General features: G+C 49.5%; 1 protein-coding gene across 1 annotated transcript in view; it reads right to left on the bottom strand.

The window, feature by feature from the left end:
• LOC147469870 (uncharacterized) overlaps nt 1-11,627 on the bottom strand; it is a 12,090-nt gene extending 463 nt beyond the window's left edge. Inside the window, 10 exon segments of the mRNA XM_086546374.1 lie at nt 1-5,690; nt 5,823-7,405; nt 7,443-7,467; nt 7,545-8,073; nt 8,172-8,359; nt 8,478-9,661; nt 10,376-10,618; nt 10,836-11,086; nt 11,279-11,334; nt 11,337-11,627. The exon segment at nt 1-5,690 is cut by the window's left edge and continues 463 nt beyond it. Of these exon segments, the coding sequence (XP_086402500.1) occupies nt 309-5,690; nt 5,823-7,405; nt 7,443-7,467; nt 7,545-8,073; nt 8,172-8,359; nt 8,478-9,661; nt 10,376-10,618; nt 10,836-11,086; nt 11,279-11,334; nt 11,337-11,627 (9,732 nt within the window). The 3' untranslated portion in view covers nt 1-308.
• Nucleotides 11,628-11,957: the final 330 nt, after the last annotated feature.

Raw genomic sequence — 11,957 nt, 5'->3', positions numbered from 1 at the left:
CTATACAAATTCATCTACACGACAGTTGGAGTCGATGAAAATAAAAGAGAAATCATTGGGGATTTGTAAGGCGTGAAGTTCAATTGCGTTTGATTCTTTGAAACAGCTTCAGGAAAATACTGCCATGCTTCCTGCAACCTGAAAGGGGACTTCGCGTTAGGAAAAGTCTCTAATATATCAGTTTCCATGTCACATCTGCTTCAGTATTTCTTTTATCTTTACTGATGCATGTACTAAAGATATAGCAGTGACAGTGGTTAACAGTTAACGTTTAGTAATAACAAACAGTGACAATGGAAAGTGACCATCTAACCTTTAGAGCCCTTTTTGCATCTGATGACGGTAGTTGACGTAGCACTGAGCTTGCACCCACAGCCGCAGGAAGGGGAATGCGGGTGGGCAGTCGTGACTTCGGTGGTGTTGATGGTCGTAGAATCATTTCTGATGGTTCCGCTGGTCGTGTAATCAGTCGAGACACTATCAGTGACCGTAAGATCACTGGTTTTGTTATTAACTGTGGTAGCAACAGTAGAGGTCTTGACAGTATTAGTGATGCCACTGGCAGCAGTGGCAGTAGTATTAGCTGTAGTATATGTGCCAGTTAGGTGCTTAGCAGTAGTGGTAGATTCATTGTCCGTAGTATCAGTATTTATGGTATCAGTGATCATAGTACTGCTGATTTGAACAGTAGCACCAGTAATGCTTGTGTCAGAAGCTGTATTATCAGCAACCCATGTACTATTGGTTGCAGTATCAGTGGATACGTCAGCAGATGTAGTGGCAGTAGTATTAGTACCAGTGGTAGTTATGTTGTCAGTGGTTGTAGCAGCAGTTGTAATGTCAGCAGTCGTTTTATCAGAGGTGGTTGTCTCGTTGAATGTATCAGAAGGGATGGTAATAACAGTAGTCATATTACGAGGAATGGTTTTGCCCATAGTTGTAGCATGAGTGGTGGTGACGGCAGCAGTAGTAGTGTCAATGGTTGGAGTGAGAACAGTTGATGTTTTAGAATTAGTTATGTCTGTGGTTCTAATAGCAGCTGCTGTAGGTGTTTCATAGGTTATAGCAGTAGCAGTTGTAGTGGAACCACTGGTGGTGTTAGATGTGATTACATTACTGGTCTTAGCTGCTGCTGTACTGGCAGCTCTCGTTGCATTCAAAGTATCTAGAGTGGATGTATCATCACTTGTGGCAGCAGTAATTGTAGTCACAGTAGTAATAGTATTAGTGTTTAAAGAAGCAATTGTAGTACCAAAGATGGATGTTTTAGTGTTTGTGTCATCAATGGTAGTTTTATTATCAGAGAGGGTTGAGTCAGTAACTGTGATTGTGTCAGTTGCTGTAGCAACAATGCTTTTAGTGGCAATAGTTGAAGTATCAGAAGTGGATGTGTCAGTGGTTGTAGCAGCACCGGTTGTAGTGTCAGAAGTGGATGTGTCAGTGGTTGTAGAAGCTTTGGTTGTAGTGAAAGCAGTTGTTTTATCAATGGTCATGTTAGTGGTTGTAGAAGCAGTTCTTGAAGTAGCAGCAGTTGTAGTATGAGTGGCTGTGTCAGTGGGTGTAATAGTGGCATCAGTTGTGGTCGTCTCAGTGGTTGTAGTGTCAGCAATCATAGAGTCAGAGGTAGTTTTAGCAGTGGTTGTAGAAACCACGATTGTGTTGGCAGCTGTCATAGTGTCAGAGGTGGATGAATCGGTAGTGTCAGAGGTCATGTCAGTGGATTTAGCTACTAAACTGGTTGTGTCAGTGGTTGTAGCAGCTGTTGTTGTGGTGGCAGCAGTCGTATTACCAGAAATTGATATGTCAATGGATGTAATATCAGTGGTTGTAATAGCAGCAGTTTTAGTATCAGAAGTGGTTGTGTCAGTGGTTGTAGTAGTAGTGGTTGAAGAGACATCAGTAGCAGTATCTATAGTGTTTGTAGCAGCAGTGGTTGTAGTATCAGAAATGGTTGTGTTAGTGGTTGAAGTTCCAGTAGTTGTAGTATCAGGTGTTTTTGTGTCAATAGTTGTAGCAACAATGTCTGTAGTTGCAGAAGTTGTAGTGTTTTTGTCAGATGTGGTAGCATCTGTTGTTCTATCAGCAGTCATGGTGGCAGTAGTTGTATTAGTGGGTGAAGCAGAGGTTTTAATAGTGACTGCAGCTTTAGTGCCAGAGGATGTTGAATCAGTAGTTATGGCAACAGTAGTAGTGTCATACATGCCCATTTCAGTGGTTGTAGTGTCAGCGGTTACCCCAGTAGTTGTTGTAGAGGCAGCAGTCTGAGCGTTAGAGGTGGTTGTGTCAGTTGTTATAACAGCAATGGTTGTAGAGGTAGCAGTCTGAGTGTCAGATGTGGTTGTGTCAGTTGTTGTAGTAACAGGTGTTTTTGTGTCAATAGTGGTTGTAGTAGCAGTGGATGTGTCATTTGTTTTAGTAGCTGGAGTTGTAGTATCAGAATTAGTTGTGTCAGTGGTAGTTACAGGAGTTGTAGCATCAGAAACTGTTGTGTCAGTGTTTGTAGCAGTAATGGTTGTAGTTGCAGCAGTCGTAGTATCAGAAGGGGTTATTTCATTAGTTGCACCATTAGTGGTTGTAATGGTAGAAGTTGTAGTATCAGTGGTTGTATCAGTTAGTGTAACAGTTGTAGTTGTAGTAGCAGCAGCAGTATCAGAAGTGGTTGTGTCAGTGGTTGTAGCAGCATTAGTTATAGGATTAGAAAAATTAGCACCAGAGGTTGTTGAATCTGCTATTATAACAGCAGTGGCCATTGTGGTAGAAGTTGTAATATCAGAAGTGGTTGTGATAGAGGTTGTAGTAGCAGTGGTTTTAGGATTAGTAGTCGTAGTGTCAGATGTGGTTGTGGCAGTGGTTGTAGTGACAGCAGTTGTAGCATCAGAAGTGGTTGTATCAGAGGTTATAACAGCAGTGGTTGTGTCAGAGATTATAGCATCAGTGGTTGTAGGATTAGAAATCGTAGTCCCAGAGGTTGTATCATTAGTGATTATAACAGCAGTAGTTTTTGTGGCAGCAATTGGAGCATCAGAAGTGTCAGTGGTTGTACCAGTAGTAGTTGTAGAGGCAGCTGTTGTAGTTTTAGTGGTTGTGCCAATTTTAGGCACAGCAGTTGTAGTATCAAAAATTGTTTTGTCAGTGGTTGTAGCAGCAATGGTTGTAGTGGCAGCATATCTGGTTGTGTCAGGGGTTGTAGCAACAGTGGCTGTAGGATTAGAAGTTTTACTGGCTGTTGTGGCAGCAGTTATAACAGTAAGAGTGGTTATACCAGTGGTTGTAGCACCTGTGGCAGCAGTTGTAGAATCAGTGGTTGCAGTACCAATGGATGTGTCAGTGGTTTTAATATCAGAAGTTGTATTTTCAGTGGTTGTACCAGTAGTGGCTGTAATGACAGCAATTGTAGTATCTATGATTCTGTCAGTTGTTGTCGCAGCAGTTGTAGTATCAGAAGTTGTGTCAGTAGTTGTAGTGGGAGTTGCGGTAGTTGTGGTAGCAGTGGTTGTCGTGTCAGCTGTCGTCGTTTGAGCTAGGGTGGTTGTGGTAGCAGTGCTTGTAGTATCAGCTGTCGTCGTTGGAGCAACGGTGGTTGTGGTAGCAGTGGTTGTAGTGTCAGCCGTTGGCGTTGGAGCTATGGTGGTTGTGTAAGCAATGGTTGTAGTGTCAGCCGTCGTCGTGGGAGATACGGTGGTTGTGGTAGCAGTTGTTGTTGTGTCAGCCGTTGTCGTGGGAGGTATGTTAGTTATGGTAGCAGCAGTTGTAGTATCAGCTGTCGTCGTGGGAGATAGGATGGTTGTGGTAGCAGTGATTATAGTGTCAGCTATAGTCGTGGGAACTGTAGTGGTAGTGATATCAGTGGTTGCAGTGTCAGCCGCCGTCGTTGGAGCTACGGTGGTTGTGGTAGTACTGGTTGTAGTGTTAGCCATTGTCATGGGAGCTTCAGTGTTTGTGGTAGCAATGTTTGTAGTGTCAGCCGTCGTCGTGGTAGTAGCGGTGGTTGTAATAGCAGTGGTTATAGTGTTAACCGTTCTCGTGGGAGGTACATTGGTTGTGCTAACAGTAGTTGTAGTGTCAGCCGTCGTCGTGGAAGCTATGGTGGTTGTGGTAGGAGTAGTTGTAATGTCAGCCGTCGTCGTGGGAGCTGCGGTGGATGTGGTAGCAGTGGTTGTAGTGCCAGCCGCCATCGTGGAAGCTGCGGTAGTAGTGGTAGCAGTAGTTGCAGTGTCACCTGTCATTGAGGGAACTATGGTGGTTGTGGTAGGAGAGGTTGTAATGTCAGCCGTCGTCGTGGGAGCTGTTGTGCTTGTGGTAGCATTAGTTGTAGTGTCATCCGTCGTCGTGGGAGCTACGGTGGTTGTTTTAGCAGTGGTTGTAGTGTCAATCGTTGTCGTGGTAGGTACATTGGTTGTGGTAATAGGAGTTGTAGCGCCAGCCGTTGTCGTGGGAGCAACAGTGGTTGTGGTAGCAGTGGTTGTAGTTTCAGCCATCGTCGAGGGGGCTGAAGTCGTTGTCGCAGCAGTGGTTGTAGTGTCAGCAATCGTCTTGGGAGCTAAGGTAGTTCTGGTAGCAGTGGTTGTAGTCTCAGCCGTCGTCGTGGGTACTGCAGTTGTTGTCGCAGCAGTGGTTGTAGTGTCAGCCGTCGTAGTGGGAGCTATGATGGTTGTGGTACCAGTGGTTGTAGTTTCATCCGTCGTTCTGGGAGCTATAGTGGTTGTGGTAGCAGTGGTTGTACTGTCAGCCGTCGTTGTGGGAGCTATGGTGGTTGTGGTAGCAGTGGTTATAGTTTCAGCCGTCGTCGTGGGAGCTATGGTGGTTGTGGTAGCAGCTGTTGTAGTGTCAACCGTCGTCGTTGGAGCTACAGTGGTTGTTGTAGCAGCTGTTGTAGTGTCAGCCGTCGTCGTTGGAGCTACAGTGGTTGTTGTAGCAGCTGTTGTAGTGTCAACCGTCGTCGTTGGAGCTACAGTGGTTGTTGTAGCAGCTGTTGTAGTGTCAACCATCGTCGTTGGAGCGACGGTGGTTGTGGTAGCTGTTGTTGTAGTGCCAGCCGTCGTCGTGGGAGCTATGGTGGTTGTGGTAGTAGTGGTTGTAATTTCATCCGTCGGCGTCAGAGCTATGGTGGTTGTCGCAGCAGTGGTTGTAGTGTCAGCCGTCGTCGTTGGAGCAACATTGGTTGTTGCAGTAGTGATTGTAGTGTCAGCCGTTGTCGTGGGAGCTATGGTGGTTTTGGTAGCAGTGGTTGTAGTGTCAGCCGTTGTCGTGGGAGCTGCAGTGGTTGTAGTGTCAGCCGTCGTCGTGGGAGCTGCAGTGGTTGTAGTGTCAGCCGTTGTCGTGGGAGCTGTAGTGGTTGTAGTGTCAGCCGTCGTCGTGGGAGCTGCTGTGGTTGTCGCAGCAGTGGTTGTAGTTTCAATCGTCGTCGTGGGAGCTGTAGTAGTTGTCGCAGCAGTGATTGCAGTGTCATCCGTCGTCGTGGGAACTATGGTAGTTGTGGTAGCAGTAGTTGAAGGTTCAGCCGTCGTCATGGGAGCTGCTGTGGTTTTCGCAGCGGTGGTTGTAGTGTCAGCCGTTGTCGTGGGAGCTGTAGTGGTTGTAGTGTCAGCCGTCGTCGTGGGTGCTGCTGTGGTTGTCGCAGCAGTGGTTATAGTTTCAGCCGTCGTCATGGGAGCTGCTGTGGTTTTCGCAGCGGTGGTTGTAGTGTCAGCCTTCGTCATGGGAGCAACAGTGGTTGTCGCAGCAGTGTCTGTAGTGTCAGCCGTCGTCGTGGGAGTTATGGTGGTTGTGGTAGCAGTGGTTGTAGTTTCAGCTGTCGTCGTTGGAGCTGCAGTGGTTGTCGCAGCAGTGGTTGTAGTTTTAGCCGTCGTCGTTGGAGCTGCAGTGGGTGTAGTGTCAGCCGTCGTCGTGGGAGCTATGATGGTTGTGGTAGCAGTGGTTGTAGTTTCATCCGTCGTTCTGGGAGCTATAGTGGTTGTGGTAGCAGTGGTTGTACTGTCAGCCGTCGTTGTGGGAGCTATGGTGGTCGTGGTAGCAGTGGTTGTAGTGTCAGCCGTCGTCGTGGGAGCAACAGTGGTTGTTAAAGCAATGGTTATAGTGTCAGCAGTCGTCGTGGGAGTTATGGTAGTTGTGGTAGCAGTGGTTGTAGTTTCAGCTGTCGTTGTGGGAACTGCAGTGGTTGTCGCAGCAGTGGTTTTAGTGCCAACCGTCGTCGTGGGAGCTGCAGTGGTTGTCACAGCAGTGGTTGTAGTTTCAGCCGTTGTCGTGGGAGCTATGGTGGTTATGGTAGCAGTGGTTGTAGTTTCAGCCGTCGTGGTGGGACCTGCAGTGGTTTTCGATGCAGTGGTTGTAGTTTCAGCCGTCGTGGTGGGAGCAAGAGTGGTTGTAGTGTCAGCCGTCGTCGTGGGAGTTATGGTAGTTGTGGTAGCAGTGGTTGTAGTGTATGCCATCGTCGTGGGAGCTGCAGTGGTTGTCGCAGCAGTAGTTGTAGTGTCAGCCGTCGTCGTTGGAACAACAGTGGTTGTAGTGTATGCCATCGTCGTGGGAGCTCCAATGGGTGTCGCAGCAGTAGTTGTAGTTTCAACCGTCGTCGTGGGAGCAACAGTGGTTGTCGCAGCAGTGGTTGTAATGTCAACCGTCGTCGTGGGAGCTATGATAGTTGTGGTAGCAGTGGTTGTAGTTTCAGCCGTCGTCATGGGAGTTGCAGTAGTTGTCACAGCAGTGGTTGTAGTGTCAGCCGTCGTCGTGGGAGCTATGGCGGTTGTGGTAGCAGTAGTTGTAGTTTCAGCCATCATCGTGGGAACTGCTGTGGTTGTAGTGTCAGCCGTTGACGTGGGAGTTGTGGTAGTAGTGATTGTAGTTTCAGCCGTCGTCGTTGAAGCTGCAGTGGTTGTCGCAGCAGTGGTTGTACTGTCAACCGTTGTCGTGGGAGCAACATTGGTTGTAGTTTCAACCGTCGTCGTGGGAGCTGCAGTGGTTGTTGCAGCAGTGGTTGTAGTGTCAGCCGTCGTCGTGGAAGCTGCTGTGGTGGTCGCAGCAGTGGTTGTAGTGTCAGCCGTCGTCGTTGGAGCAAATGTGGTTGTCGCAGAAGTTGGGTTCGTGTCAGCCGTTGTCGTGGGAGTTATGGTGGTTGTGGTAGCAGGTGTTGTAATGTCTGCCGTCGTCGTGGGATCTGCAGTGGTTGTCGCAGCAGTGGTTTTAGTGTCAGCCGTCGTCGTGGGAGCTGCAGTGGTTGTCGCAGCAGTGGTTGGAGTTTCAGCCATCGTCGTGGGTGCTGCTGTGGTTGTCGCGGCAGTAGTTGTAGTGTCAGCCGTCGTCGCTGGAGCAACAGAGGTTGTCGCAGCAGTGGTTGTAGTGTCAGCCGTCGTCGTGGGAGTTATGGTGGTTGGGGTAGCACTGGTTGTAGTTTCAGCTGTCGTCCTGGGAGCTGCAGTGGTTGTCGCAGCAATGGTTGTAGTTTCAGCCATCGTCGTGGGAGCTGCTGTGGTTCTCGCAGCAGTGGTTGTAGTTTCAGCCGTCGTCGTGGGAATTATGGTGGTTGTGGTAGCAGTGGTTATAGTTTCAACTGTCGTCGTGGGAGCTGCTGTGGTTGTAGTGTTAGCTTTCGTCGTGGGAGCAAGAGTTGTTGTCGCAGCAGTGGTTGTAGTGTCAGCTGTCGCCGTGGGAGCTGTTGTGGTTTTCGCAGCAGTGGTTGTAGTGTCAGCCGTCGTCGTGGGAGCTGCTGTGGTTGTCGCAGCAGTGGTTGTAGTGTCAGCCGTCGTCGTGGGAGCAAGAGTTGTTGTCGCAGCAGTGGTTCTAGTGTCAGCTGTCGTCGTAGGAGCTATGGTGGTTGTGGTAGGAGTGGTTGTAGTGTCATCCGTCGTCGTGAGAGCAACAGTGGTTGTTGCAGCAGTGGTTGTAGTTTCAGCCGTCGTCGTGGGAACTGTAGTGGTTGTCGCAGCACTGGTTGTAGTGTCAGCCGTCGTCGTAGGAGCTATGGTGGTTGTGGTAGGAGTGGTTGTAGTTTCAGCCGTCGTCGTGGGAGCTGCAGTTGTTGTCGCAGCAATGGTTGTAGTTTCAGCCATCGTCGTGGGAGCTGCAGTGGTTAACGCAGCACTGGTTGTAGTGTCAGCCGTCGTCGTGGGAGTTATGGTGGTTGTGGTAGCAGTGGTTGTAGTTTCAGCCGTCGTCGTGGGAGCTGCAGTGGTTGTCGCAGCAGTGGTTGTAGTTTCAGCCGTCGTCGTGGGAGCTGCTGTGGCTGTCGCAGCAGTGGTTGTAGTGTCAGCCGTCGTCGTGGGAGCAAGAGTTGTTGTCGCAGCAGTGGTTGTAGTGTCAGCCGTCGTCGTGGGAGCAAGAGTTGTTGTCGCAGCAGTGGTTGTAGTTTCAGCCGTCGTCGTTGGAGCTTTAGTGGTGGTCGCAGCAGTGGTTGTAGTTTCAGCCGTCGTCGTGGGAGCTGCAGTGGTTGTCGCAGCAGTGGTTGTAGTTTCAGCCGTCGTCGTGGGAGCAACAGTGGTTGTCGCAGCAGTGGTTGTAGTTTCAGCCGTCGTCGTGGGAGCTATGGTGGTTGTCGCAGCTGTGGTTGTAGTTTCAGCCGTCGTCGTGGGAGCTGCAGTGGTTGTCGCAGCAGTGGTTGTAGTTTCAGCCGTCGTCGTGGGAGCTATGGTGGTTGTCGCAGCTGTGGTTGTAGTTTCAGCCGTCGTCGTGGGAGCTATGGTGGTTGTCACAGCAGTGGTTGTAGTTTCAGCCGTCGTCGTGGGAGCAACAGTGGTTGTTGCAGCAGTGGTTGTAGTTTCAGCCGTCGTCGTGGGAGCAACAGTGGTTGTAGTGTCAGCCGTTGTCGTTGGAGTTATGGTGGTTGTGGTAGCACGTGTTGTAGTTTCAGCCGTCGTCGTGGGAGCTATGGTGGTTGTTGCAGCAGTGGTTGTAGTTTCAGCCGTCGTCGTGGTTGCAACAGTGGTTGTAGTGTCAGCCGTTGTCGTGGGAGGTATGGAGGTTGTGGTAGCAGTGGTTGTAGTGTCAGCCGTCGTCGTGGGAGCAACAGTGGTTGTCGCAGCAGTGGTTGTAGTTTCAGCCGTCGTCGTGGGAGCTGCAGTGGTTGTCGCAGCAGTGGTTGTAGTGTCAGCCGTCGTTGTAGGAGCAACAGTGGTTGTCGCAGCAGTGGTTGTAATGTCAGCCGTCGTCGTGGAAGCTGCTGTGGTTGTCGCAGCAGTGGTTGTAGTGGCAGCCGTTGTCGTGGGAACTGCAGTGGTTGTTGTTTCAACCGTCGTCGTGGGAGCTGCAGTGGTTGTCGCAGCAGTGGTTGTAGTTTCAGCCGTCGTCGTGGGATCTGCCGTGGTTGTCGCAGCAGTGGTTGTAGTGTCAGCCGTTGTCGTGGGAACTGCAGTGGTTGTAGTTTCAGCCGTCGTCGTGGGAGCTGCAGTGGTTGTCGCAGCAGTGGTTGTAGTGTCAGCCGTCGTTGTAGAAGCAACAGTGGTTGTCGCAGCAGTGGTTGTAGTTTCAACCGTCGTCGTGGGAGCTGCTGTGGTTGTCGCAGCAGTGGTTGTAGTGTCAGCCGTCGTTGTAGGAGCAACAGTGGTTGTCGCAGCAGTGGTTGTAATGTCAGCCGTCGTCGTGGAAGCTGCTGTGGTTGTCGCAGCAGTGGTTGTAGTGTCAGCCGTTGTCGTGGGAACTGCAGTGGTTGTTGTTTCAACCGTCGTCGTGGGAGCTGCAGTGGTTGTCGCAGCAGTGGTTGTAGTTTCAGCCGTCGTCGTGGGAGCTGCAGTGGTTGTCGCAGCAGTGGTTGTAGTTTCAGCCGTCGTCGTTGAAGCTGCAGTGGTTGTCGCAGCAGTGGTTGTAGTTTCAGCCGTCGTCGTGGGAGCTGCAGTGGTTGTCGCAGCAGTGGTTGTAGTTTCAGCCGTCGTCGTGGGAGCTATGGTGGTTGTTGCAGCAGTGGTTGTAGTTTCAGCCGTCGTCGTGGGAGCTGCAGTGGTTGTCGCAGCAGTGGTTGTAGTTTCAGCCGTCGTCGTTGAAGCTGCAGTGGTTGTCGCAGCAGTGGTTGTAGTTTCAGCCGTCGTCGTGGGAGCTGCAGTGGTTGTCGCAGCAGTGGTTGTAGTTTCAGCCGTCGTCGTGGGAGCTGCAGTGGTTGTCGCAGCAGTGGTTGTAGTTTCAGCCGTCGTCGTGGGAGCTGCAGTGGTTGTCGCAGCAGTGGTTGTAGTTTCAGCCGTCGTCGTTGAAGCTGCAGTGGTTGTCGCAGCAGTGGTTGTAGTTTCAGCCGTCGTCGTGGGAGCTGCAGTGGTTGTCGCAGCAGTGGTTGTAGTTTCAGCCGTCGTCGTGGGAGCTATGGTGGTTGTCGCAGCTGTGGTTGTAGTTTCAGCCGTCGTCGTGGGAGCTGCAGTGGTTGTCGCATCAGTGGTTGTAGTGTCAGCTGTCGTCGTGGGACCTATAGTGGTTGTCGCAGCAGTGGTTGTAATGTCAGCCGTCGACGTGGAAGCTGCAGTGGTGGTCGCAGCAGTGGTTGTACTGTCAGCCGTCGTCGTGGAAGCTGTAGTGGTTGTCGCAGCAGTGGTTGGAGTGTCATCCGTCGTTGTGGGAGTTAAGGTGGTTGTGGTAGCACTGGTTGTAGTTTCAGCCGTCGTCGTGGGAGCTGCGGTGGTTGTCGTAGCAGTGGTTGAAGTGGCAGCAGCTGTAGTATCAGAGTTGGTAGTGTCAATGGTTATAGTAATGGTGGTTTTAAGATTTGCAGTGGTATTGTTTTTAGCAGCAGTGGTTGTAGAGGCAGCAATTGTAGGATCAAGAATGGATGTGTCAGTGGTTGTAGCAGCCTTGTTTTTTTTTTATGGTAGCAGTTGTATAATCAGATGTTGTATTATAATTGGTTGTAGTGACAGTGGTTGTAGTACCAGTAGAGATGTCAGTTTTTGTAGTTGCAGCAATTGTAGTATCATAAGTTGTTTTGTTAGCAGTTGTAGGAACAGTAGTTGTAATTGCAGCTGTCGTGGTATCAGTTGTTTTGTCAGTGGTTTTAGCAGTAATGTTTATAGGGTTAGAAGTCGTAGTGTCAGATGTGGTAGTGTCAGGAGTGGTTGTAGGATCAAAAGTCGTTGTATCAGAAGTGGTTGTGACAGTAGTTGTAGTATCAGGTCCTGTAGTTCTGGCAGCAGTTGTTGCATCAATGGATGAATGGCAGTAGTTGTAGGAACAGTGGTTGCAGTTGTAACAGTCGTAGTATCAGAGGTTGTAGCAGGAATGGTTGTAGTGGCAGTTGTTGTAGTATTAGAGGTTGCTGAATCAGTGGTTATGACAGTAGTAGTTGTTGTGGCAGCAATATTAGTTAAATCAGGTTAAATCAGTGGTAGCATCAGTAGCCATAGTGGCAGTAGTTGTAGTATCAGAAGTGATTCTGTAGTGGTTGTACCAATAGTGGTTGTAACAGCAGCAGTTGTCGTATCAATGGTTGTGTCAGTTGTTGTAGTTGTAGGAACAGTGGTTGCAGTTGCAGCAGGAGTGGTTGTAGTGGCTGCTGTTGTAGTACCAGAGGTTGTCAAATCAGTGATTATAATAGCAGTGGTTGTTGTGGCAGCAGTAGCAGCATCAGATGTGGTTAAATCAGTGGTTGTAGTGGCAACGGTTGTAGTGTCAGAGGTTGTTGTGTCAGTGGTCGTAACTGCAGTGGTTGTAGTGGCTGCAGTCATGGAACCAGAAGTGTTTGTGTCAGTGGTTGTAATAGCATTAGTTGTAGTTGTAATCGTAGTATCAGAAGTTGTAATATCAATGGTTGTTTCAGTTGGCGATGCAGTTGTGGTTACAGAAAAAGTGGTTTTAGTATCAGAAGTGGTTGTCAGTGGTTGTAATGGCAGCATTCGTTGTATCAGAAGTGGTTGTGTTAGAGGTTGTAGCAGGAGTGGTTGTAGTGACATCAGTCATAATACCAGAGGTTGTTGAATCAGTGGTTATAACAGGAGTGGTTGTTGTGGCAGCAGTAGTAGTAACATAAATGGTTGTAGTAGCAGTAGTTGAATTAT

This window comes from Penaeus japonicus, unplaced genomic scaffold (assembly GCF_977035675.1).
Source record: "Penaeus japonicus unplaced genomic scaffold, GWHDUDI00000001_assembly GWHDUDI00000018, whole genome shotgun sequence".
NCBI classification, from domain to species: Eukaryota; Metazoa; Arthropoda; class Malacostraca; order Decapoda; family Penaeidae; genus Penaeus; species Penaeus japonicus.
The sequence above is the reverse complement of the archived record's forward strand: the minus strand, read 5'-3'. Positions and strand labels throughout refer to the sequence as shown.